Here is a 23,127-nt window from a genome sequence, read left to right as displayed (position 1 = left end):
AAACCCCCGAGCTGACAAGGTACAAATCTGTCGTTCTGCCCCTGAACAGGCAGTTAACCCACTGTTCCTAGGCTGTAATCGAAAATAAGAATTTATTCTTAACTGACTTGCCTAGTTAAATAAAGGTAAAATAAAAAAAAAAAAACCTGTCTGTTAATGTAATTACAACGTCTCAGTGATGATGCAATCTCTATTGCACTTCCACACTAACCTTTCTCACCTGAATGCTGTTCATTGACTACAGCTCAGCGTTCAATAGTGCTCAGCACGAAGTTAATATGGACCCCGGGACGAAACACCCTCCCTCTGACAACTGGATCCTGTACTTCCTGACGGGCCGCTTCCGGTACAGTAGGGGGCGGTGTTTCCACCTCTCGGTCCGTTGCGATCCGCCGATAAAAACTAAAAGAAGAAGAACAACAACGGCCTTCGCAGCCATCTCGGGAGCTTTGCTCGTCAACATAGCGGAAACATTCAAGCTCTTAAAGACTCTTTCTGGTATTTTAGGCACTGTGTTTTGATCACATTTCTGTCGTTTAGCTCATTATCTCATTTAATTTCCTATTTACGTTTTTGCTGTTATTTATTTAGCTGACGTGGCTGGTTAAGTTAGCATTAGCCTTGTTAGCTAACTGTTAGCCCTCATCCCCCGACCATGAGTTCACCAAGCTGCTCTCCTCCTGATGAAGAGGAGGAGGAGGAGGTCTGCTGGACGGAGAAAGAGGGTCTGTGGCTGAATGTTGTCGTGAAAGAGGAAGAGGAAGAAGAGGATGTCACAGTAACAAAAGTAGAGGAAGAGGAGGTTGTCACAGTAAAACAAGAAGTAGAGGGTGAGGCTGTTACAGTGAAAGAAGAGAAAGATGTTTTCAGAGTGAAAGAGGAGGAGGAAGAGGGAAAGGAGGATGTGACTGTGAAAGAAGAAGAGGAGGAAGAGGATGATGCAGTTTTTGGAGTGAAGGAGGAGCAAGAGGAGGAGGGGGAGATGACTGTCACATTGAAAGACGAGGAAACAGGAGATCTGATTAACACCAGTAAGTACTGTCTTAAAAACAGGGGCATTTACTCCGCAGTTGTTGATTTGATGTGACAAAAGCTATGAAAAGTACCCAGATTTTTAATTGATAAGAAATAGTCATTTGATATCCACAAAATATGCTGTCAAATCAAACTATTTGTCACATGCGCCGAATACAACAATACCATGAAATGCTTACTTACAAGCCCTTAACCAACATTGAATTTGACCTTTATTTAACTTGGCAAGTCAGTTAAGAACACATTCTTATTTACAATTACGGCCTAGGAACGGTGGACTAACTGCCTTGTTCAGAACGACAACCTACTGGATGGTTGACTAACTGCCTTGTTCAGGGGCAGAACAACAGACTACTGGATGGTGGACGAACTGCCTTGTTCAGAACGACAACCTACTGGATGGTGGACTAAATGCCTTGTTCAGAACGACAGACTTTTAACTTGTCAGCTCAGGGATTCGATCCACCAACCGTTCGTTTACTAGTCCGACGCTCTAACCACTAGGCTACCTGCTCTAACCATTAGGCTACCTGCTCTAACCACTAGGCTACCTGCTCTAACCACTAGACTACCTGCCTCTAACCACTAGGCTACCTGCCTCAACCACTAGGCTACCTGCTCTAACCACTAGGCTACCTGCTCTAACCACTAGGCTACCTGCTCTAACCACTAGGCTACCTGCTCTAACCACTAGGCTACCTGCTCTAACCACTAGGCTACCTGCTCTAACCACTATGCTACCTGCTCTAACCACTATGCTACCTGCTCTAACCACTAGGCTACCTGCTCTAACCGCTAGGCTACCTGCTCTATCCACTATGCTACCTGCTCTAACCACTAGGCTACCTGCTCTAACCACTAGGCTACCTGCTCTAACCACTAGGCTACCTGCTCTAACCACTAGGCTGTCTACCACCCCATTACAGTTCAAGAAGAGTTAAAAAAATATTTAGCAAATAAGCTAAAGTAAAAAGTAACACAATAAAATGACAATAAAGAGGCTTTATACAGGGGGTACCGCTATCGAGTCAGTGTGGAGGCTATATACAGGGGGTACCGCTATCGAGTCAGTGTGGAGGCTATATACAGGGGGTACCTGTACAGAGTCAATGTGGAGGCTATATACAGGGGGTACCGCTATCGAGTCAATGTGGAGGCTTTATACAGGGGGTACCGCTATCGAGTCAGTGTGGAGGCTATATACAGGGGGTACTGCTATCGAGTCAGTGTGGAGGCTATATACAGGGGGTACCTGTACAGAGTCAATGTGGAGGCTATATACAGGGGGTACCGCTATCGAGTCAATGTGGAGGCTATATACAGGGGGTACCGCTATCGAGTCAGTGTGGAGGCTATATACAGGGTGTACTGCTATCGAGTCAGTCTGGAGGCTATATACAGGGGGTACCGCTATCGAGTCAGTGTGGAGGCTATATACAGGGGGTACCGCTATCGAGTCAGTGTGGAGGCTATATACAGGGGGTACCTGTACAGAGTCAATGTGGAGGCTATATACAGGGTGTACTGCTATCGAGTCAGTGTGGAGGCTATATACAGGGGGTACCGGTATCGAGTCAAGGTGGAGGCTATATACAGGGGGTACCGAGTCAATGTGGAGGCTATATACAGGGGGTTCAGGTTAGTTGAGGTAATTTGTACATGTAGGTAGGGGTGAAGTGACTATGCATAGACAGATAATAAACAACGAGTCACAGCAGTGTACATGTAGGTAGGGGTGAAGTGACTATGCATAGACAGATAATAAACAACGAGTCACAGCAGTGTACATGTAGGTAGGGGTGAAGTGACTATGCATAGACAGATAATAAACAACGAGTCACAGCAGTGTACATGTAGGTAGGGGTGAAGTGACTATGCATAGACAGATAATAAACATTTACATTTTACATTTAAGTCATTTAGCAGACGCTCTTATCCAGAGCGACTTACAAATTGGTGCATACACCTTATGACAACCAGTGGAACAGCCACTTGCATCTAAATCTTGTTGGGGGAGAAGGGGGGTGAGAAGGATTACTTACCCTTACTTACCCTATCCTAGGTATTCCTTGAAGAGGTGGGGTTTCAGGTGTCTCCGGAAGGTGGTGATTGACTCCGCTGTCCTGGCGTCGTGAGGGAGTTTGTTCCACCATTGGGGGCCAGAGCAGCGAACAGTTTTGACTGGGCTGAGCGGGAACTGTACTTCCTCAGTGGTAGGGAGGCGAGCAGGCCAGAGGTGGATGAACGCAGTGCCCTTGTTCGGGTGTAGGGCCTGATCAGAGCCTGGAGGTACTGAGGTGCCGTTCCCCTCACAGCTCCGTAGGCGAGCACCATGGTCTTGTAGCGGATGCGAGCTTCAACTGGAAGCCAGTGGAGAGAGCGGAGGAGCGGGGTGACGTGAGAGAACTTGGGAAGGTTGAACACCAGACGGGCTGCGGCGTTCTGGATGAGTTGTAGGGGTTTAATGGCACAGGCAGGGAGCCCAGCCAACAGCGAGTTGCAGTAATCAAGACGGGAGATGACAAGTGCCTGGATTAGGACCTGCGCCGCTTCCTGTGTGAGGCAGGGTCGTACTCTGCGGATGTTGTAGAGCATGAACCTACAGGAACGGGACACCGCCTTGATGTTAGTTGAGAACGTCAGGGTGTTGTCCAGGATCACGCCAAGGTTCTTAGCGCTCTGGGAGGAGGACACAATGGAGTTGTCAACCGTGATGGCGAGATCATGGAACGGGCAGTCCTTCCCCGGGAGGAAGAGGAGCTCCGTCTTGCTGAGGTTCAGCTTGAGGTGGTGATCCGTCATCCACACTGATATGTCTGCCAGACATGCAGAGATGCGATTCGCCACCTGGTCATCAGAAGGGGGAAAGGAGAAGATTAATTGTGTGTCGTCTGCATAGCAATGATAGGAGAGACCATGTGAGGTTATGACAGAGCCAAGTGACTTGGTGTATAGCGAGAATAAGAGAGGGCCTAGAACAGAGCCCTGGGGGACACCAGTGGTGAGAGCGCGTGGTGAGGAGACAGATTCTCGCCACGCCACCTGGTAGGAGCGACCTGTCAGGTAGGACGCAATCCAAGCGTGGGCCGCGCCGGAGATGCCCAACTCGGAGAGGGTGGAGAGGAGGATCTGATGGTTCACAGTATCGAAGGCAGCCGATAGGTCTAGAAGGATGAGAGCAGAGGAGAGAGAGTTAGCTTTAGCAGTGCGGAGCGCCTCCGTGATACAGAGAAGAGCAGTCTCAGTTGAATGACTAGTCTTGAAACCTGACTGATTTGGATCAAGAAGGTCATTCTGAGAGAGATAGCGGTAGAGCTGGCCAAGGACGGCACGCTCAAGAGTTTTGGAGAGAAAAGAGAGAAGGGATACTGGTCTGTAGTTGTTGACATCGGAGGGATCGAGTGTAGGTTTTTTCAGAAGGGGTGCAACTCTCGCTCTCTTGAAGACGGGAGGGACGTAGCCAGCGGTCAGGGATGAGTTGATGAGCGAGGTGAGGTAAGGGAGAAGGTCTCCGGAAATGGTCTGGAGAAGAGAGGAGGGGATAGGGTCAAGCGGGCAGGTTGTTGGGCGGCCGGCCGTCACAAGACGCGAGATTTCATCTGGAGAGAGAGGGGAGAAAGAGGTCAGAGCATAGGGTAGGGCAGTGTGAGCAGAACCAGCGGTGTCGTTTGACTTAGCAAACGAGGATCGGATGTCATCGACCTTCTTTTCAAAATGGTTGACGAAGTCATCTGCAGAGAGGGAGGAGGGAGGGGGGGGGGAGGATTCAGGAGGGAGGAGAAGGTGGCAAAGAGCTTCCTAGGGTTAGAGGCAGATGCTTGGAATTTAGAATGGTAGAAAGTGGCTTTAGCAGCAGAGACAGAGGAGGAAAATGTAGAGAGGAGGGAGTGAAAGGATGCCAGGTCCGCAGGGAGGCGAGTTTTCCTCCATTTCCGCTCGGCTGCCCGGAGCCCTGTTCTGTGAGCTCGCAATGAGTCGTCGAGCCACGGAGCGGGAGGGGAGGACCGAGCCGGCCTGGAGGATAGGGGACATAGGGAGTCAAAGGATGCAGTAAGGGAGGAGAGGAGGGTTGAGGAGGCAGAATCAGGAGATAGGTTGGAGAAAGTTTGAGCAGAGGGAAGAGAAGATAGGATGGAAGAGGAGAGAGTAGCGGGGGAGAGAGAGCGAAGGTTGGGAGTAGGGGCAGTGTGGGAAGTGTTGGATGAGAGCGAGAGGGAAAAGGATACAAGGTAGTGGTCGGAGACTTGGAGGGGAGTTGCAATGAGGTTAGTGGAAGAACAGCATCTAGTAAAGATGAGGTCAAGCGTATTGCCTGCCTTGTGAGTAGGGGGGAGGGTGAGAGGGTGAGGTCAAAAGAGGAGAGGAGTGGAAAGAAGGAGGCAGAGAGGAATGAGTCAAAGGTAGACGTTGGGAGGTTAAAGTCGCCCAGAACTGTGAGAGGTGAGCCGTCCTCAGGAAAGGAGCTTATCAAGGCATCAAGCTCATTGATGAACTCTCCGAGGAACCTGGAGGGCGATAAATGATAAGGATGTTAAGCTTGAAAGGGCTGGTAACTGTGACAGCATGGAATTCAAAGGAGGCAATAGACAGATGGGTAAGGGGAGAAAGAGAGAAAGACCACTTGGGAGAGATGAGGATCCCGGTGCCACCACCCCGCTGACCAGAAGCTCTCGGGGTGTGCGAGAACACGTGGGCGGACGAGGAGAGAGCAGTAGGAGTAGCAGTGTTATCTGTGGTGATCCATGTTTCCGTCAGTGCCAAGAAGTCAAGGGACTGGAGGGAGGCATAGGCTGAGATGAACTCTGCCTTGTTGGCCGCAGATTGGCAGTTCCAGAGGCTACCAGAGACCTGGAACTCCACGTGGGTCGTACGCGCTGGGACCACCAGGTTAGGTGGTCGCGGCCACGCGGTGTGGAGCGTTTGTATGGTCTGTGCAGAGAGGAGAGAACAGGGATAGACAGACACATAGTTGACAGGCTACAGAAAAGGCTACGCTAATGCAAGGAAATTGAATGACAAGCGGACTACACGTCTCGAATGTTCAGAAAGTTAAGCTTACGTAGCAAGAATCTTATTGACTAAAATGATTAAAATGATACAGTACTGCTAAAGTAGGCTAGCTGGCAGTAGCTGCGTTGTTGACACTACACTAATCAAGTCGTTCCGTTGAGTGTAATAATTCTACAGTGCTGCTATTCGGGGCTAGCTGGCTAGCTAGCAGTGTTGTTTACGTTACGTTGAGTTAAAAGAACGACAATAGCTGGCTAGCTAACCTAGGGAATCGGTCTAGACTACACAATTATCTTTGAAACAAAGACGGCTATGTAGCTAGCTACGATCAAACAAAGCAAACCGTTGTACTGTAATGAAATGAAATGAAAATGTGAAACTACCTGACCGGGTTGTTGAATTCAAAACAGTAGACGTTGGCTAGCTGTTAGCAGTTAGCTGTTGGCTAGCTAGCAGAGTCTCCTACGTTAAGGACGACAAATAGCTGGCTAGCAAACCTCAGTGAATTAAGATAATCACTCCAAGGCTACACACACTAAACTACACAATTATCTTGGAAACAAAGACAGCTATGTAGCTAGCTAACACTGAACTAATCAAGTCGTACAGTTGAGTGAATAGCACTACAGTGATGCTAATCTGTGTGCGTTAGCTAGCTCCTGGGCGAATAGCAGTGAAGGCTACGTTAGGGCGACGAAATACGATAATTATGCAATTATCTCTGATACAAGGACGGCTATGTAGCTAGCTAAGAAGAATTGCTAAGATTAGACAAATCAACCGTTGTACTATAATGAAATGTAATGAAAAAGTTATACAACCTGCAGAGCGAAGTGCGAATGCGACCGCTCGCTCCAACGAGTCACAGCAGTGTACATGTAGGTAGGGGTGAAGTGACTATGCATAGACAGATAATAAACAACGAGTCACAGCAGTGTACATGTAGGTAGGGGTGAAGTGACTATGCATAGATAGATAATAAACAACGAGTCACAGCAGTGTACATGTAGGTAGGGGTGAAGTGACTATGCATAGACAGATAATAAACAACGAGTCACAGCAGTGTACATGTAGGTAGGGGTGAAGTGACTATGCATAGATAGATAATAAACAACGAGTCACAGCAGTGTACATGTAGGTAGGGGTGAAGTGACTATGCATAGACAGATAATAAACAACGAGTCACAGCAGTGTACATGTAGGTAGGGGTGAAGTGACTATGCATAGATAGATAATAAACAACGAGTCACAGCAGTGTACATGTAGGTAGGGGTGAAGTGACTATGCATAGATAGATAATAAACAACGAGTCACAGCAGTGTACATGTAGGTAGGGGTGAAGTGACTATGCATAGATAGATAATAAACAACGAGTCACAGCAGTGTACATGTAGGTAGGGGTGAAGTGACTATGCATAGACAGATAATAAACAACGAGTCACAGCAGTGTACATGTAGGTAGGGGTGAAGTGACTATGCATAGACAGATAATAAACAACGAGTCACAGCAGTGTACATGTAGGTAGGGGTGAAGTGACTATGCATAGACAGATAATAAACAACGAGTCACAGCAGTGTACATGTAGGTAGGGGTGAAGTGACTATGCATAGACCGATAATAAACAACGAGTCACAGCAGTGTACATGTAGGTAGGGGTGAAGTGACTATGCATAGACAGATAATAAACAACGAGTCACAGCAGTGTACATGTAGGTAGGGGTGAAGTGACTATGCATAGACAGATAATAAACAACGAGTCACAGCAGTGTACATGTAGGTAGGGGTGAAGTGACTATGCATAGACAGATAATAAACAACGAGTCACAGCAGTGTACATGTAGGTAGGGGTGAAGTGACTATGCATAGACAGATAATAAACAACGAGTCACAGCAGTGTACATGTAGGTAGGGGTGAAGTGACTATGCATAGACAGATAATAAACAACGAGTCACAGCAGTGTACATGTAGGTAGGGGTGAAGTGACTATGCATAGACAGATAATAAACAACGAGTCACAGCAGTGTACATGTAGGTAGGGGTGAAGTGACTATGCATAGACAGATAATAAACAACGAGTCACAGCAGTGTACATGTAGGTAGGGGTGAAGTGACTATGCATAGACAGATAATAAACAACGAGTCACAGCAGTGTACATGTAGGTAGGGGTGAAGTGACTATGCATAGACAGATAATAAACAACGAGTCACAGCAGTGTACATGTAGGTAGGGGTGAAGTGACTATGCATAGACAGATAATAAACAACGAGTCACAGCAGTGTACATGTAGGTAGGGGTGAAGTGACTATGCATAGACCGATAATAAACAGAGAGGAGCAGCAGTGTACATGTAGGTAGGGGTGAAGTGACTATGCATAGACAGATAATAAACAACGAGTCACAGCAGTGTACATGTAGGTAGGGGTGAAGTGACTATGCATAGACAGATAATAAACAACGAGTCACAGCAGTGTACATGTAGGTAGGGGTGAAGTGACTATGCATAGACAGATAATAAACAACGAGTCACAGCAGTGTACATGTAGGTAGGGGTGAAGTGACTATGCATAGACAGATAATAAACAACGAGTCACAGCAGTGTACATGTAGGTAGGGGTGAAGTGACTATGCATAGACAGATAATAAACAACGAGTCACAGCAGTGTACATGTAGGTAGGGGTGAAGTGACTATGCATAGATAGATAATAAACAACGAGTCACAGCAGTGTACATGTAGGTAGGGGTGAAGTGACTATGCATAGACAGATAATAAACAACGAGTCACAGCAGTGTACATGTGGGTAGGGGTGAAGTGACTATGCATAGACAGATAATAAACAACGAGTCACAGCAGTGTACATGTAGGTAGGGGTGAAGTGACTATGCATAGACAGATAATAAACAACGAGTCACAGCAGTGTACATGTAGGTAGGGGTGAAGTGACTATGCATAGACAGATAATAAACAACGAGTCACAGCAGTGTACATGTAGGTAGGGGTGAAGTGACTATGCATAGACAGATAATAAACAACGAGTCACAGCAGTGTACATGTAGGTAGGGGTGAAGTGACTATGCATAGACAGATAATAAACAACGAGTCACAGCAGTGTACATGTAGGTAGGGGTGAAGTGACTATGCATAGATAGATAATAAACAACGAGTCACAGCAGTGTACATGTAGGTAGGGGTGAAGTGACTATGCATAGACAGATAATAAACAACGAGTCACAGCAGTGTACATGTAGGTAGGGGTGAAGTGACTATGCATAGACAGATAATAAACAACGAGTCACAGCAGTGTACATGTAGGTAGGGGTGAAGTGACTATGCATAGACAGATAATAAACAACGAGTCACAGCAGTGTACATGTAGGTAGGGGTGAAGTGACTATGCATAGACAGATAATAAACAACGAGTCACAGCAGTGTACATGTAGGTAGGGGTGAAGTGACTATGCATAGACAGATAATAAACAACGAGTCACAGCAGTGTACATGTAGGTAGGGGTGAAGTGACTATGCATAGACAGATAATAAACAGAGAGGAGCAGCAGTGTACATGTAGGTAGGGGTGAAGTGACTATGCATAGACAGATAATAAACAACGAGTCACAGCAGTGTACATGTAGGTAGGGGTGAAGTGACTATGCATAGACAGATAATAAACAACGAGTCACAGCAGTGTACATGTAGGTAGGGGTGAAGTGACTATGCATAGACAGATAATAAACAACGAGTCACAGCAGTGTACATGTAGGTAGGGGTGAAGTGACTATGCATAGACAGATAATAAACAACGAGTCACAGCAGTGTACATGTAGGTAGGGGTGAAGTGACTATGCATAGACAGATAATAAACAACGAGTCACAGCAGTGTACATGTAGGTAGGGGTGAAGTGACTATGCATAGACAGATAATAAACAACGAGTCACAGCAGTGTACATGTAGGTAGGGGTGAAGTGACTATGCATAGACCGATAATAAACAGAGAGGAGCAGCAGTGTACATGTAGGTAGGGGTGAAGTGACTATGCATAGACAGATAATAAACAACGAGTCACAGCAGTGTACATGTAGGTAGGGGTGAAGTGACTATGCATAGACAGATAATAAACAACGAGTCACAGCAGTGTACATGTAGGTAGGGGTGAAGTGACTATGCATAGACAGATAATAAACAACGAGTCACAGCAGTGTACATGTAGGTAGGGGTGAAGTGACTATGCATAGACCGATAATAAACAACGAGTCACAGCATGTACATGTAGGTAGGGGTGAAGTGACTATGCATAGACAGATAATAAACAACGAGTCACAGCAGTGTACATGTAGGTAGGGGTGAAGTGACTATGCATAGACAGATAATAAACAACGAGTCACAGCAGTGTACATGTAGGTAGGGGTGAAGTGACTATGCATAGACAGATAATAAACAACGAGTCACAGCAGTGTACATGTAGGTAGGGGTGAAGTGACTATGCATAGACAGATAATAAACAACGAGTCACAGCAGTGTACATGTAGGTAGGGGTGAAGTGACTATGCATAGACCGATAATAAACAGAGAGGAGCAGCAGTGTACATGTAGGTAGGGGTGAAGTGACTATGCATAGATAGATAATAAACAACGAGTCACAGCAGTGTACATGTAGGTAGGGTTGAAGTGACTATGCATAGACAGATAATAAACAACGAGTCACAGCAGTGTACATGTAGGTAGGGGTGAAGTGACTATGCATAGACAGATAATAAACAACGAGTCACAGCAGTGTACATGTAGGTAGGGGTGAAGTGACTATGCATAGACAGATAATAAACAACGAGTCACAGCAGTGTACATGTAGGTAGGGGTGAAGTGACTATGCATAGACAGATAATAAACAACGAGTCACAGCAGTGTACATGTAGGTAGGGGTGAAGTGACTATGCATAGACAGATAATAAACAACGAGTCACAGCAGTGTACATGTAGGTAGGGGTGAAGTGACTATGCATAGACAGATAATAAACAGAGTAGCAGCAGTGGTGTACAAAACAAATGGAGGAAGAGGGGGGGGGGTCAATGTAAATAGTCTGGCGGCCATTTTGATTCATTGTTCAGGAGTCTTATGGGTTTGGTGGGGTAGAAGCTGTTGAGGAGCCTTTTGGACCTTGACTTGGCGCTCCAGCACAGCTTGCACATGCGGTAGCAAGGGAGAAATCAGTCTATGACTTGGGTGACTGGAGTTTCTTAAAAACTGTTGGGCCTTCCTCTGACACCTCCTGGTATATTGTTCCGTTAAGAACGATCCCACATCTAGAAAAGGCACTGAAAACATTTGAAAAAAGGTTGTTTTATCTTGACGGTAAAACCTCAACACTAAATTTTTTTTTTTTTGCAGCTTTGAAATAGTACCCAACCAGATATGCTTACTTTGACTCCAAAGAGGGAAGTGGCCATAATGGGCTTCTTAAAGTGGGCTTCTTAAAGTGGCCATAATGGGCTTCTTAAAGTGGGCTTCTTAACATGTAGGTAAAGGGTGAAAGTGGCCATAATGGGCTTCTTAAAGATAATAAAAGTGGCCATAATGGGCTTCTTAAAGTGGCCATAATGGGCTTCTTAAAGTGGCCATGCATAGACAGATAATAAACTTCTTAAAGTGGCCATAATGGGCCATAATGGGCTTAAAGTGGCCATAATGGGCTTCTTAAAGTGGCCATAATGGGCTTCTTAAGTGGCCATAATGGGCTTCTTAAAGTGGCCATAATGGGGTGATGCATAACAGGCTTCTTAAACCATAATGGGCTTCTTAAATGTAGGTAGGGGTGGGTGACTATGCATAGACAGATTCTTAAAGTGGCCATAATGGGTTAAATGTGGCCATAATGGGCTTCTTAAAGTGACCATAATGGGCTTCTAATAAACAAATGGGTCAAGCAGTGGCCATAATAGGGGTGAAAGTGGCTATGCATAAAGTGACAGATAATAAACTTAAAAGTGGCCATAATGGGCTTCATTAAAGTGGCCATAATGGGACTAAAGTGGCCATAATGGGCTTCTAAACAACCATAATGGGCTTCTTAAAGTAATGGGCTGAAAGTGGCCATAATGGGCAGATAATAAACAGGGGTTCTTAAAGTGGCCATAATGGGCTTCTTAAAGTGGCCATAATGGGCTTCAGCCATACAGCTTAAAGTGGCCATAATGGGCTTCTTAAAGTGGCCATAATGGGACTAGCATGGCCATAACAGATAATAAACAGAGAGGAGCTGTACATGTGGGTTAAAGTGGCCATAATGGACTATGCATAAAGATAATAAAGTGGCCATAATGGGTCAAAGTGTAAATGTGGCCATAATGGGAAGTGACTTAAAGTGGCCATAATGGGCTTCTAAAAGTGGCCACAGCAGTGTACATGTAGGTAGGGGTGAAGGGACTTGCATAGACAGATAATAAACAACCATAATGGGCTTCTTAAATGTAGGTAGGGGTGAAATGGGCTTCTTAAAGTCATAGGGCAGTGTACATGGGGCATAATTCTTAAAGTGACCTTAAATGAATGGGCATAAAGATAATAAACAACGAGTCACATAAGGGTTAAAGTGGCCATAGATAATAAACAACGGGCAGTGTACATGTAGGTAAAGTGGACCATAATAAACAACGGGCAGTGTACATGTAGGTAGGGGTGAAGTGACTATGCATAGACAGATAATAAACAACGGGCAGTGTACATGTAGGTAGGGGTGAAGTGACTATGCATAGACAGATAATAAACAACGAACAGCAGTGCCATGTAGGTAGGGGTGAAGTGACTATGCATAAAGATAATAAACAATGAGTCACAGCAGTGTACATGGGTAGGGGTTGACTATGCATAGACAGATAATAAACAACGAGTCACAGCAGTGTACATGTAGGTAGGGGTGAAGTGACTATGCATAGACCATAATAAACAACGAGTCACAGCAGTGTACATGTAGGTAGGGGTGAAGTGACTATGCATAGACAGATAATAAACAACGGGCAGTGTACATGTAGGTAGGGGTGAAGTGACTATGCATAGACAGATAATAAACAACGAGTCACAGCAGTGTACATGGGTAGGGGTGAAGTGACTATGCATAGACAGATAATAAACAGAGTAGCAGCAGTGGTGTACAAAACAAATGGAGGAAGAGGGGGGGGTCAATGTAAATAGTCTGGCGGCCATTTTGATTCATTGTTCAGGAGTCTTATGGGTTTGGTGGGGTAGAAGCTGTTGAGGAGCCTTTTGGACCTTGACTTGGCGCTCCAGCACAGCTAATGGGTAGCAAGGGAGAAATCAGTCTATGACTTGGGTGACTGGAGTTTCTTAAAAACTGTTGGGCCTTCCTCTGACACCTCCTGGTATATTGTTCCGTTAAGAACGATCCCACATCTAGAAAAGGCACTGAAAACATTTGAAAAAAGGTTGTTTTATCTTGACGGTAAAACCTCAACACTAAATTTTTTTTTTTTTTTTGCAGCTTTGAAATAGTACCCAACCAGATATGCTTACTTTGACTCCAAAGAGGGAAGTGGCCATAATGGGCTTCTTAAAGTGGCCATAATGGGCTTCTTAAAGTGGGCTTCTTAAAGTGGCCATAATGGGCTTCTTAAAGTGGGCTTCTTAAAGTGGCCATTTAAAGTGGCCATAATGGGCTTCTTAAAAGTGGCCATAATGGGCTTCTTAAAGTGGGGCCATAATGGGCTTCTTAAAGTGGCCATAATGGGCTTAAAGTGGCCATAATGGGCTTCTTAAAGTGGCCATAAAAGTGGCCATAATGGGCTTCTTAAAGTGGCCATAAAGTGGCCATAATGGGCTTCTTAAAGTGGCCATAATGGGCTTCTTAAAGTGGCCATAATGGGCTTCAAAGTGGGGCCCATAATGGGCTTCTTAAAGTGGCCATAATGGGCTTCTTAAAGTGGCCATAATGGGCTTCTTAAAGTGGCCATAATGGGCTTCTTAAAGTGGCCATAATGGGCTTCTTAAAGTGGCCATAATGGGCTTCTTAAAGTGGCCATAATGGGCTTCTTAAAGTGGCCATAATGGGCTTCTTAAAGTGGCCATAATGGGCTTCTTAAAGTGGCCATAATGGGCTTCTTAAAGTGGCCATAATGGGCTTCTTAAAGTGGCCATAATGGGCTTCTTAAAGTGGCCATAATGGGCTTCTTAAAGTGGGGCTTCAAAGTAATAATGGGCTTCTTAAAGTGGCCATAATGGGCTTCTTAAAGTGGGCTTCTTAAAGTGGCCATAATGGGCTTCTTAAAGTGGCCATAATGGGCTTCTTAAAGTGGCCATAATGGGCTTCTTAAAGTGGCCATAATGGGCTTCTTAAAGTGGCCATAATGGGCTTCTTAAAGTGGCCATAATGGGTTTCTTAAAGTGGCCATAATGGGCTTCTTAAAGTGGCCATAATGGGCTTCTTAAAGTGGCCATAATGGGCTTCTTAAAGTGGCCATAATGGGCTTCTTAAAGTGGCCATAATGGGCTTCTTAAAGTGGCCATAATGGGCTTCTTAAAGTGGCCATAATGGGCTTCTTAAAGTGGCCATAATGGGCTTCTTAAAGTGGGCTTCTTAAAGTGGCCATAATGGGCTTCTTAAAGTGGCCATAATGGGCTTCTTAAAGTGGCCATAATGGGCTTCTTAAAGTGGCCATAATGGGCTTCTTAAAGTGGCCATAATGGGCTTCTTAAAGTGGCCATAATGGGCTTCTTAAAGTGGCCATAGTGGGCTTCTTAAAGTGGGCTTCTTAAAGTGGCCATAGTGGGCTTCTTAAAGTGGCCATAGTGGGCTTCTTAAAGTGGCCATAATGGGCTTCTTAAAGTGGCCATAATGGGCTTCTTAAAGTGGCCATAATGGGCTTCTTAAAGTGGCCATAATGGGCTTCTTAAAGTGGCCATAATGGGCTTCTTAAAGTGGCCATAATGGGCTTCTTAAAGTGGCCATAGTGGGCTTCTTAAAGTGGCCATAGTGGGCTTCTTAAAGTGGCCATAGTGGGCTTCTTAAAGTGGCCATAGGGCTTCTTAAAGTGGCCATAATGGGCTTCTTAAAGTGGCCATAATGGGCTTCTTAAAGTGGCCATAATGGGCTTCTTAAAGTGGCCATAATGGGCTTCTTAAAGTGGCCATAGTGGGCTTCTTAAAGTGGCCATAGTGGGCTTCTTAAAGTGGCCATAGTGGGCTTCTTAAAGTGGCCATAATGGGCTTCTTAAAGTGGCCATAAGGGCTTCTTAAAGTGGCCATAATGGGCTTCTTAAAGTGGCCATAGTGGGCTTCTTAAAGTGGCCATCATGGGCTTCTTAAAGTGGCCATCATGGGCTTCTTAAAGTGGCCATAATGGGCTTCTTAAAGTGGCCATAGTGGGCTTCTTAAAGTGGCCATAATGGGCTTCTTAAAGTACGAATGGCCGCTTCTTATGTTACGCTGTTTTCACACCGTTTTCACATTTATGCACAATAGAATCGCTTCTAACAGAGAGTCACCTTGAATTGATTCAGAACACCAAGTCAGTTCTCTCATTAAACCTGATTCTTCAATAAAGAGTCACCTTGAAATGATTCAGAACTGTTGGTTAAGGGCGGGTCAGTAAGCATTTCACTGTGAGGTCTACTTGTTGGTTAAGGGCTGGTCAGTAAGCATTTCACTGTGAGGTCTACTACACCTGTTGGTTAAGGGCTGGTCAGTCAGCATTTCACTGTAAGGTCTACTACACCTGTTGTATTCAGCATTTCACTGTGAGGTCTACTACACCTGTTGTATTCAGCATTTCACTGTGAGGTCTACTACACCTGTTGTATTCAGCATTTCACTGTGAGGTCTACTACACCTGTTGTATTCAGCATTTCACTGTGAGGTCTACTACACCTGTTGTATTCAGCATTTCACTGTGAGGTCTACTACACCTGTTGTATTCAGCATTTCACTGTGAGGTCTACTACACCTGTTGTATTCATCATGTGACAAATAATATTTGATTTGATTTACAGCAGGTCCAGTTAGATTTAACTGAGAAAGCATCAAAGTAATGTGTTTTCAAATGTTACTGTGTCAGTTTGGACACGGAGATACTTAGCTCATAATGTGTAGAGAACTGTTCCTTGATGGACAGGCTATTGTACCACACACAGAGATATGTTCCTTTATTCAGGACATTTAGAATGACAGCACATTACAGAGTAGCCTAATGGGATTATTCACGAAATTATCTGGTGATCAGGTTATGAAATGTCAGGACAAAGACATTTTAGTTTCCATGTTTCACCTGAAATATTAAATTATTTATAGTCCTCGGTCTGTTGTAAGGGTCCTACAGTAGGTCTGTGTTGTAAGTTAGGGGTCCTACAGTAGGTCTATGTTGTTGTTAGGTGAAGTTATGGGTCCTACAGTAGGTCTATGTTGTTGTTAGGTGAAGTTATGGGTCCTACAGTAGGTCTATGTTGTTGTTAGGTGAAGTTATGGGTCCTACAGTAGGTCTATGTTGTTGTTAGGTGAAGTTATGGGTCCTACAGTAGGTCTATGTTGTTGTTAGGTGAAGTTATGGGTCCTACAGTAGGTCTATGTTGTAAGTTATGGGTCCTACAGTAGGTCTATGTTGTTGTTAGGGGTTCTACAGTAGGTCTATGTTGTAAGTTAGGGGTCCTACAGTAGGTCTATGTTGTAAGTTATGGGTCCTACAGTAGGTCTATGTTGTTGTTATGGGTCCTACAGTAGGTCTATGTTGTAAGTTATGGGTCCCCAGTAGGTCTATGTTGTAAGTTATGGGTCCTACAGTAGGTCTATGTTGTAAGTTATGGGTCCTACAGTAGGTCTATGTTGTAAGTTAGGGGTCCTACAGTAGGTCTATGTTGTAAGTTAGGGTCCTACAGTAGGTCTATGTTGTAAGTTATGGGTCCTACAGTAGGTCTATGTTGTAAGTTATGGGTCCTACAGTAGGTCTATGTTGTAAGTTATGGGTCCTACAGTAGGTCTATGTTGTAAGTTATGGGTCCTACAGTAGGTCTATGTTGTAAGTTATGGGTCCTACAGTAGGTCTATGTTGTAAGTTATGGGTCCTACAGTAGGTCTATGTTGTATGTTATGGGTCCTACAGTAGGTCTATGTTGTAAGTTATGGGTCCCCAGTAGGTCTATGTTGTAAGTTATGGGTCCTACAGTAGGTCTATGTTGTAAGTTATGGGTCCTACAGTAGGTCTATGTTGTAAGTTATGGGTCCTACAGTAGGTCTATGTTGTAAGTTATGGGTCAACAGTCCCGATTTACCAGGTTATTACTGCGAAACAATAAACCTTTTTTGGGGTTGTCATAGACTTACAATTGTTGTTTTGATTATTTCTTACATTCTCTAAGAGACTATTTGGTTGTGATAATTGCAAAATATGTATTTTGGATGCAGCAGTTGTTAGCTTAAATGCTAATGCTAGGCTGGAAGCATAGATGTTAGCTAGAATGCTAAAGCTTATTGACATAGGCTGGTAGCAAAGCGGTTAGCTTGAATGCTAATGCTAGGCTGGAAGCATAGCTGTTAGCTAGAATGCTAAAGCTTATTGACATAGGCTGGTAGCAAAGCTGTTAGCTTGAATGCTAATGCTAGGCTGGTAGCAAAGCCGTTAGCTAGAATGCTAACGCTTATTGACATAGGCTGGTAGCAAATTGGTTAGCTTGAATGCTAATGCTAGGCTGGTAGCATAGCCGTTAGCTAGAATGCTAACGCCTATTGATATAGGCTGGTAGCAAAGCTGTTAGCTAGAATGCTAACGCTTATTGACATAGGCTGGTAGCAAAGCTGTTAGCTAGAATGCTAACACGCTTATTGACATAGACTGGTAGCAAAGCTGTTAGCTGGAATGCTAGCGCTTATTGACATAGACTGGTTGAAATTAAAGTAGTTGTTTTTTAAGTATAAAGCAGTTGATTTGAAACAATGGCACAAACGAGCCTTTACAATTATAATCCAAAAGTAGTGTGAAATTCACTCATACTCATAGCCTGTAAATTGAGGCTATTTTTGCTGTCAGTTTATGAGAACTCCCCTGAGTTTTTCCCCCACTGTGGTGAATTAGCACCTAGGGTTTTTACAGCTGTATTAACTAGAATCATCCACTACATACTACCGTGAGAAAGAAATCAAGACACTGTGGCTGTTTTTGCTCACTCGAATGTCCTTAAGACAGTTTTCAAATAAGTTTTGTAAAAGCATTTTTAAACATTTCATTACAGACTTAAATTGTTATTAAACATCACGGGCAAATCAAATCAAATGTATTTATATAGCCCTTCTTACATCAGCTGATAACTCAAAGTGCTGTACAGAAACCCAGCCTAAATACCCAAACAGCAAGCAATGCAGGTGTAGAAGTACGGTGGCTAGGAAAAACTCCCTAGAAAGGCCAAAACCTAGGAAGAAACCAATCACCTTTTACCTCAAATAAACAGTGGATATTCGCTGTTGTGGGCCTTTAATCATCTGTCTGACTTTGTTGTTCACACAGGAGAGAGACGGGACTATCGTGGATCCTCTGGGGAGCCTCAACAACGTCATGACGCTGACGAGGCAGAGACGAGTCTCTCCGCATCAGAACAACCCAAGAAACACCAGCAGAGAATTACAGGAAAGACACCTCACTGCTGCGCTGACTGTGGGAAGAGTTACTCAAGATCAGATTCACTAAAACTTCACCAGAGAATTCACACAGATGATAAATCTCACTGCTGCTCTGACTGTGGGAAGAGACTTACCTCTTCGGCAGACCTTATCAGACACCAGAGAATCCATACAGGAGAGAAACCGTATAGCTGTGATCAGTGTGGGAAGAGTTTTAATGTTCCAAGCAGCCTGAAAACACACCAGAGAATTCACACAGGAGAGAAGCCTTATAACTGTTGTCAATGTGGGAAGAGTTTTTCTTCATCTAGCCGTCTGACTATACACCAGAGAATACACACAGGAGAGAATCCTTATATCTGTGATCAATGTGGGATGAATTTTACTACGTCTAGCCAGCTGTCTTTGCACCAGAGAATACACACAGGAGATAAGCCTTATAGCTGTAATCAATGTGGGAAGAGTTTTGCTCACTCACGCAGCCTGACAGCACACCTGAGAATACACACTGGAGAGAAACCTCACTGTTGCTCTGACTGTGGGAAGGGATTCCACTCTTCAGCAGACCTTAAAATACATCAGAGAATCCATACAGGAGAGAAACCTTATAGCTGCTCTGATTGTGGGAAGAGCTTTTCAAAATCATCTACATTACAATCACACCAGAGAATTCACACCGGAGAGAAACCTTATAGCTGCTCAGACTGTGGGAAGACCTTTTCAAAATCATCTACATTACAATCACACCAGAGAATTCACACTGGAGAGAAACCTTATAGCTGTTTTCAATGTGGGAAGAGTTTTACTGAATCTAGACGGCTAACTACACACCAGAGAACACACACCGGAGTGAAACCTTACCACTGCTCTGACTGTGGAAAGAGATTTGTTTCGTCAGGACATTTAAAATCACACCAGAGAACACACACAGGAGAGAAGCCTTATAGCTGTGATCAATGTGGGAAGAGCTTTACTCACTCAAGCAGCCTGACTATACACCAGAGAAAACACACAGGAGAGAAACCTTATAGCTGTGATCAATGTGGGAAGAGTTTTGTTACATCAAGCCAGCTGACCATACATCAGAGAACACACACAGGAGAGAAATCTCATAGCTGTGATCAATGTGGGAAGAGTTTTGTTACATCTAGCCGTTTGACAATACACCAGAGAACACACACAGGAGAGAAACCTTACAGCTGTGATCAATGTGGGAAGAGTTTTGTTACATCTAGCAGTCTGACTATACACCAGAGAACACACACAGGAGAGAAACCTTATAGATGTGCTCAATGTGGGAAGTGTTTTACTACATCGAGCCATCTGACTATACACCAGAGAACACACACAGGACAGAATCCTTATAGTTTAAATCAATCTGGGAAGAATTTTACTCAGCCAAACTAGCTGATATCACACCAGAGAACACACACAGGAAATAAATATTGTAGCTGTGATCAATGTGACAAGAGATACTCTGGTAAAAAAAAATATCTGATTAAACATCAGAAAATACATGAAGGAGTTGTTTCATGATATCAATATCAATTTGTAAGTTGCTCTGGATAAGAGCGTCTGCTAAATGACTTAAATGTAAATGTAAATCAATGAATTAATGTCACAATGTAGAATGTTGTAGAAGGGGTATTTTAACGATGTCATAATGTAGAATGTTGTAGAAGGGGTATTTTAACGATGTCATAATGTAGAATGTTGTAGTAGGAGTATTTTAATGATGTCATAATGTAGAATGTTGTAGTAGGAGTATTTTAGTTCATCATGTCACAATGTAAAATATATATTGAGTGAGAGATCCTTCCTTCCCTTGTGCGCCTTCACTCCGGGTCTTTGTCCACTACTTAGTACACAAAACCTACAGACAAGAACAGTATCCCACCCGCTTCAAGTGCGCATCCCACATTTCTGAGGGATTTCCATTCACACTACTCTTACCATCCTGTTTTATTTGTTCTGAGGAAACGTTCCCATGTATAAGCAATACATGTTTCTCTGTCCGCTTTTCTTTATTTGGTAGATAATGTAGAGCATGCATTCTGTTGTACTCGGTACTGATTTATAGATGTTCTGATGCGTTTTCTTGGCACCATCATGTGACATGTAATTATCACAGAAATAGAAGCCTGGGTTCTATTCACACTGACGATGGCCTGAGATCATGTGACATGTAAGTATCACAGAAATAGAAGCCTGGGTTCTATTCACACTGACGATGGCCTGAGATCATGTAATTATCACAGAAATAGAAGCCTGGGTTCTATTCACACTGACGATGGCTTGAGATCATGTGACATGTAATTATCACTGAAATAGAAGCCTGGGGCCTATTCACAGTGATGATGGCCTGAGATCATGTGACATGTAATTATCACTGAAATAGAAGCCTGGGGCCTATTCACAGTGATGATGGCCTGAGATCATGTGACATGTAATTATCACAGAAATAGAAGCCTGGGTTCTATTCACACTGATGATGGCCTGAGATCATGTGACATGTAATTATCACTGAAATAGAAGCCTGGGGCCTATTGACACTGATGATGGCCTGAGATCATGTGACATGTAATTATCACTGAAATAGAAGCCTGGGTTCTATTGACACTGACGATGGCCTGAGGACCAAACTGTTCTTTTGTTTTCACCTTTTATTTAGGCACTTTCTTGTGTCATTATATATTCTTTGGGCAGTTTCAATAAACCTCTCTGGTGCAAAGTCAGATGGCTAGATCTTTATTTGACTGTTTAGGATCTTTGTTGTGACAGGGTCTCTTATCTCTTCCAACAATGTCAAATTAAAAAGTTACTATTGATGTGATTTTTTTTTAAGTGTTGCGTTCCATTTACCGCGTTGGTGACCCACTTGAAACAAAAATGCAACAGTTCAAAATGTAGCGATCTGTTTTCTACGAGTTGTCCTCTAACCAGGGATGTTGTCCTCTAACCAGTGATGTTGTCCTCTAACCAGTGATGTTGTCCTCTAACCAGTGATGTTGTCCTCTAACCAGTTATGTTGTCCTCTAACCAGTGATGGTCATCTAACCATCTCCCTCCTCTAACCAGGGATGTTGTTTCAACCAGGGATGTTGTCCTCTAACCAGTGATGACCTCTAACCAGTTGTTGTCCTCTAACCAGTGATGTTGTTCTAACCAGTGATGTTGTCCTTAATGAGGATGTTGTCAAAACTGATGTTGTCCTCTAGCCACTGATTTTCCTCTAACCAGTGATTGGTCCTCTAACCAGGGATGTTGTCCTCAAACCAGGGAATTGTCCTCTAACCAATATTGTCCTAACCAGTGATTTGTCCTAGACCAGTGATTTTATATTTAGGTTTTCAACCAGCGATATTGTCCTCAAACTTTCTGCCATATTGGTTATTGATTTGTCCGTTAAAACTGATTTGTCCTCTAACCAGTGATGTCCCTAACCAGGGACATGTCATTGACCAGTGATGTTGTCCTCTAACCACATGTCATTGGACAGAAGACTTCCTCTATAAATACAGAGTTCTGTCCTCTAGGGATGTTGTCCTCTGGACCAGGGAAGACTATGTCCTAACCAGCATGTTGTCCTCTAACCAGAGATTCTGTCCTCTAACCAGTGATCATTGTCCTCTAACCAGGGATGTTGTCCTCTACCAGTGATGTTGTCCTGGACCAGTGATGTTGTCCTCTAGCCAGGGATGTGTCCTCTAACCTGATGTTGTCCTCTAACCAGTGATGTTGTCCTCTCCAGTGATGTTGTCCTCTAACCAGTGATGTTGTCCTCTAAACAGTGATGTTGTCCTCTACCAGTGATGTTGTCCTCTAACCAGTGATGTTGTCCTCTAACCATGTTGTCCTCTAGCCAGGGATGTTGTCCTCTAACCAGTGATGTTGTCCTCTAACCAGTGATGTTGTCCTCTAACCAGTGATCAGTCCTCTAACCAGTGATGTTGTCCTCTAACCAGGGATGTTGTCCTCTAACCAGAGATGTTGTCCTCTAACCAGTGATGTTGTCCTCTAACCAGTGATGTTGTCCTCTAACCAGTGATGTTGTCCTCTAACCAGTGATTTTGTCCTCTAACCAGTGATAACCAGATGTTGTCCTCTAACCAGAATGTTGTCCTCTAACCAATAGATGTCATCTAACCAGCAGATTTGTCCTCTCAGACCATGGGATGTTGTCCTCTAACCAGGATGTTGTCCTCTAACCAGTAACCAGCGATGTTGTCCTCTAGGGGATGTTGTCCTCTAACCAGTGATGTTGTCCTCTAACCAGTGATGTTGTCCTCTAACCAGTGATGTTGTCCTCTAACCAGGGATGTTGTCCTCTAACCAGTGATGTTGTCCTCTAACCAGTGATGTTGTCCTCTAACCAGGGATGTTGTCCTAAACCAGGGATGTTGTCAACCAGCGATGTTGTCCTCTAACCAGTGATGTTGTCCTCTAACCAGTGATCAGGGATGTTGTCCTCT

The 23,127-nt window shown here is 44.1% G+C and overlaps 1 protein-coding gene and 1 long non-coding RNA gene across 2 annotated transcripts; both read left to right on the top strand.

The window, feature by feature from the left end:
* The first annotated feature begins 418 nt into the window (after positions 1-418).
* LOC118383321 (zinc finger protein 883-like) lies at positions 419-21,488 on the top strand. The gene is made up of 2 exons (XM_052517500.1): positions 419-1,031; positions 18,543-21,488. The coding sequence occupies exons 1-2, from the start codon at positions 656-658 to the stop codon at positions 20,060-20,062; spliced, it is 1,896 nt and encodes a 631-aa protein (XP_052373460.1). The 5' UTR covers positions 419-655; the 3' UTR covers positions 20,063-21,488.
* On the top strand, positions 16,795-17,296 carry LOC127929561 (uncharacterized). The gene is made up of 3 exons (XR_008135203.1): positions 16,795-16,860; positions 16,956-17,115; positions 17,179-17,296. It is a non-coding gene; the product is annotated as an uncharacterized LOC127929561 (long non-coding RNA).
* Positions 21,489-23,127: the final 1,639 nt, after the last annotated feature.

The sequence above is a fragment of the Oncorhynchus keta genome, unplaced genomic scaffold (assembly GCF_023373465.1).
Source record: "Oncorhynchus keta strain PuntledgeMale-10-30-2019 unplaced genomic scaffold, Oket_V2 Un_scaffold_8240_pilon_pilon, whole genome shotgun sequence".
In the NCBI taxonomy this organism is placed as follows: Eukaryota; Metazoa; Chordata; class Actinopteri; order Salmoniformes; family Salmonidae; genus Oncorhynchus; species Oncorhynchus keta.
This window is presented reverse-complemented; position numbering and strand designations above follow the sequence as displayed.

Bases quoted from the DNA above. Each gene is read 5' to 3' on its own strand.
- LOC118383321 (XM_052517500.1), top strand. From the start codon at position 656: ATGAGTTCACCAAGCTGCTCTCCTCCTGATGAAGAGGAGGAGGAGGAG. The intron at 1,032-18,542 runs GTAAGTACTGTC...TTGTTCACACAG, and splicing joins AGGAGATCTGATTAACACCA to GAGAGAGACGGGACTATCGT.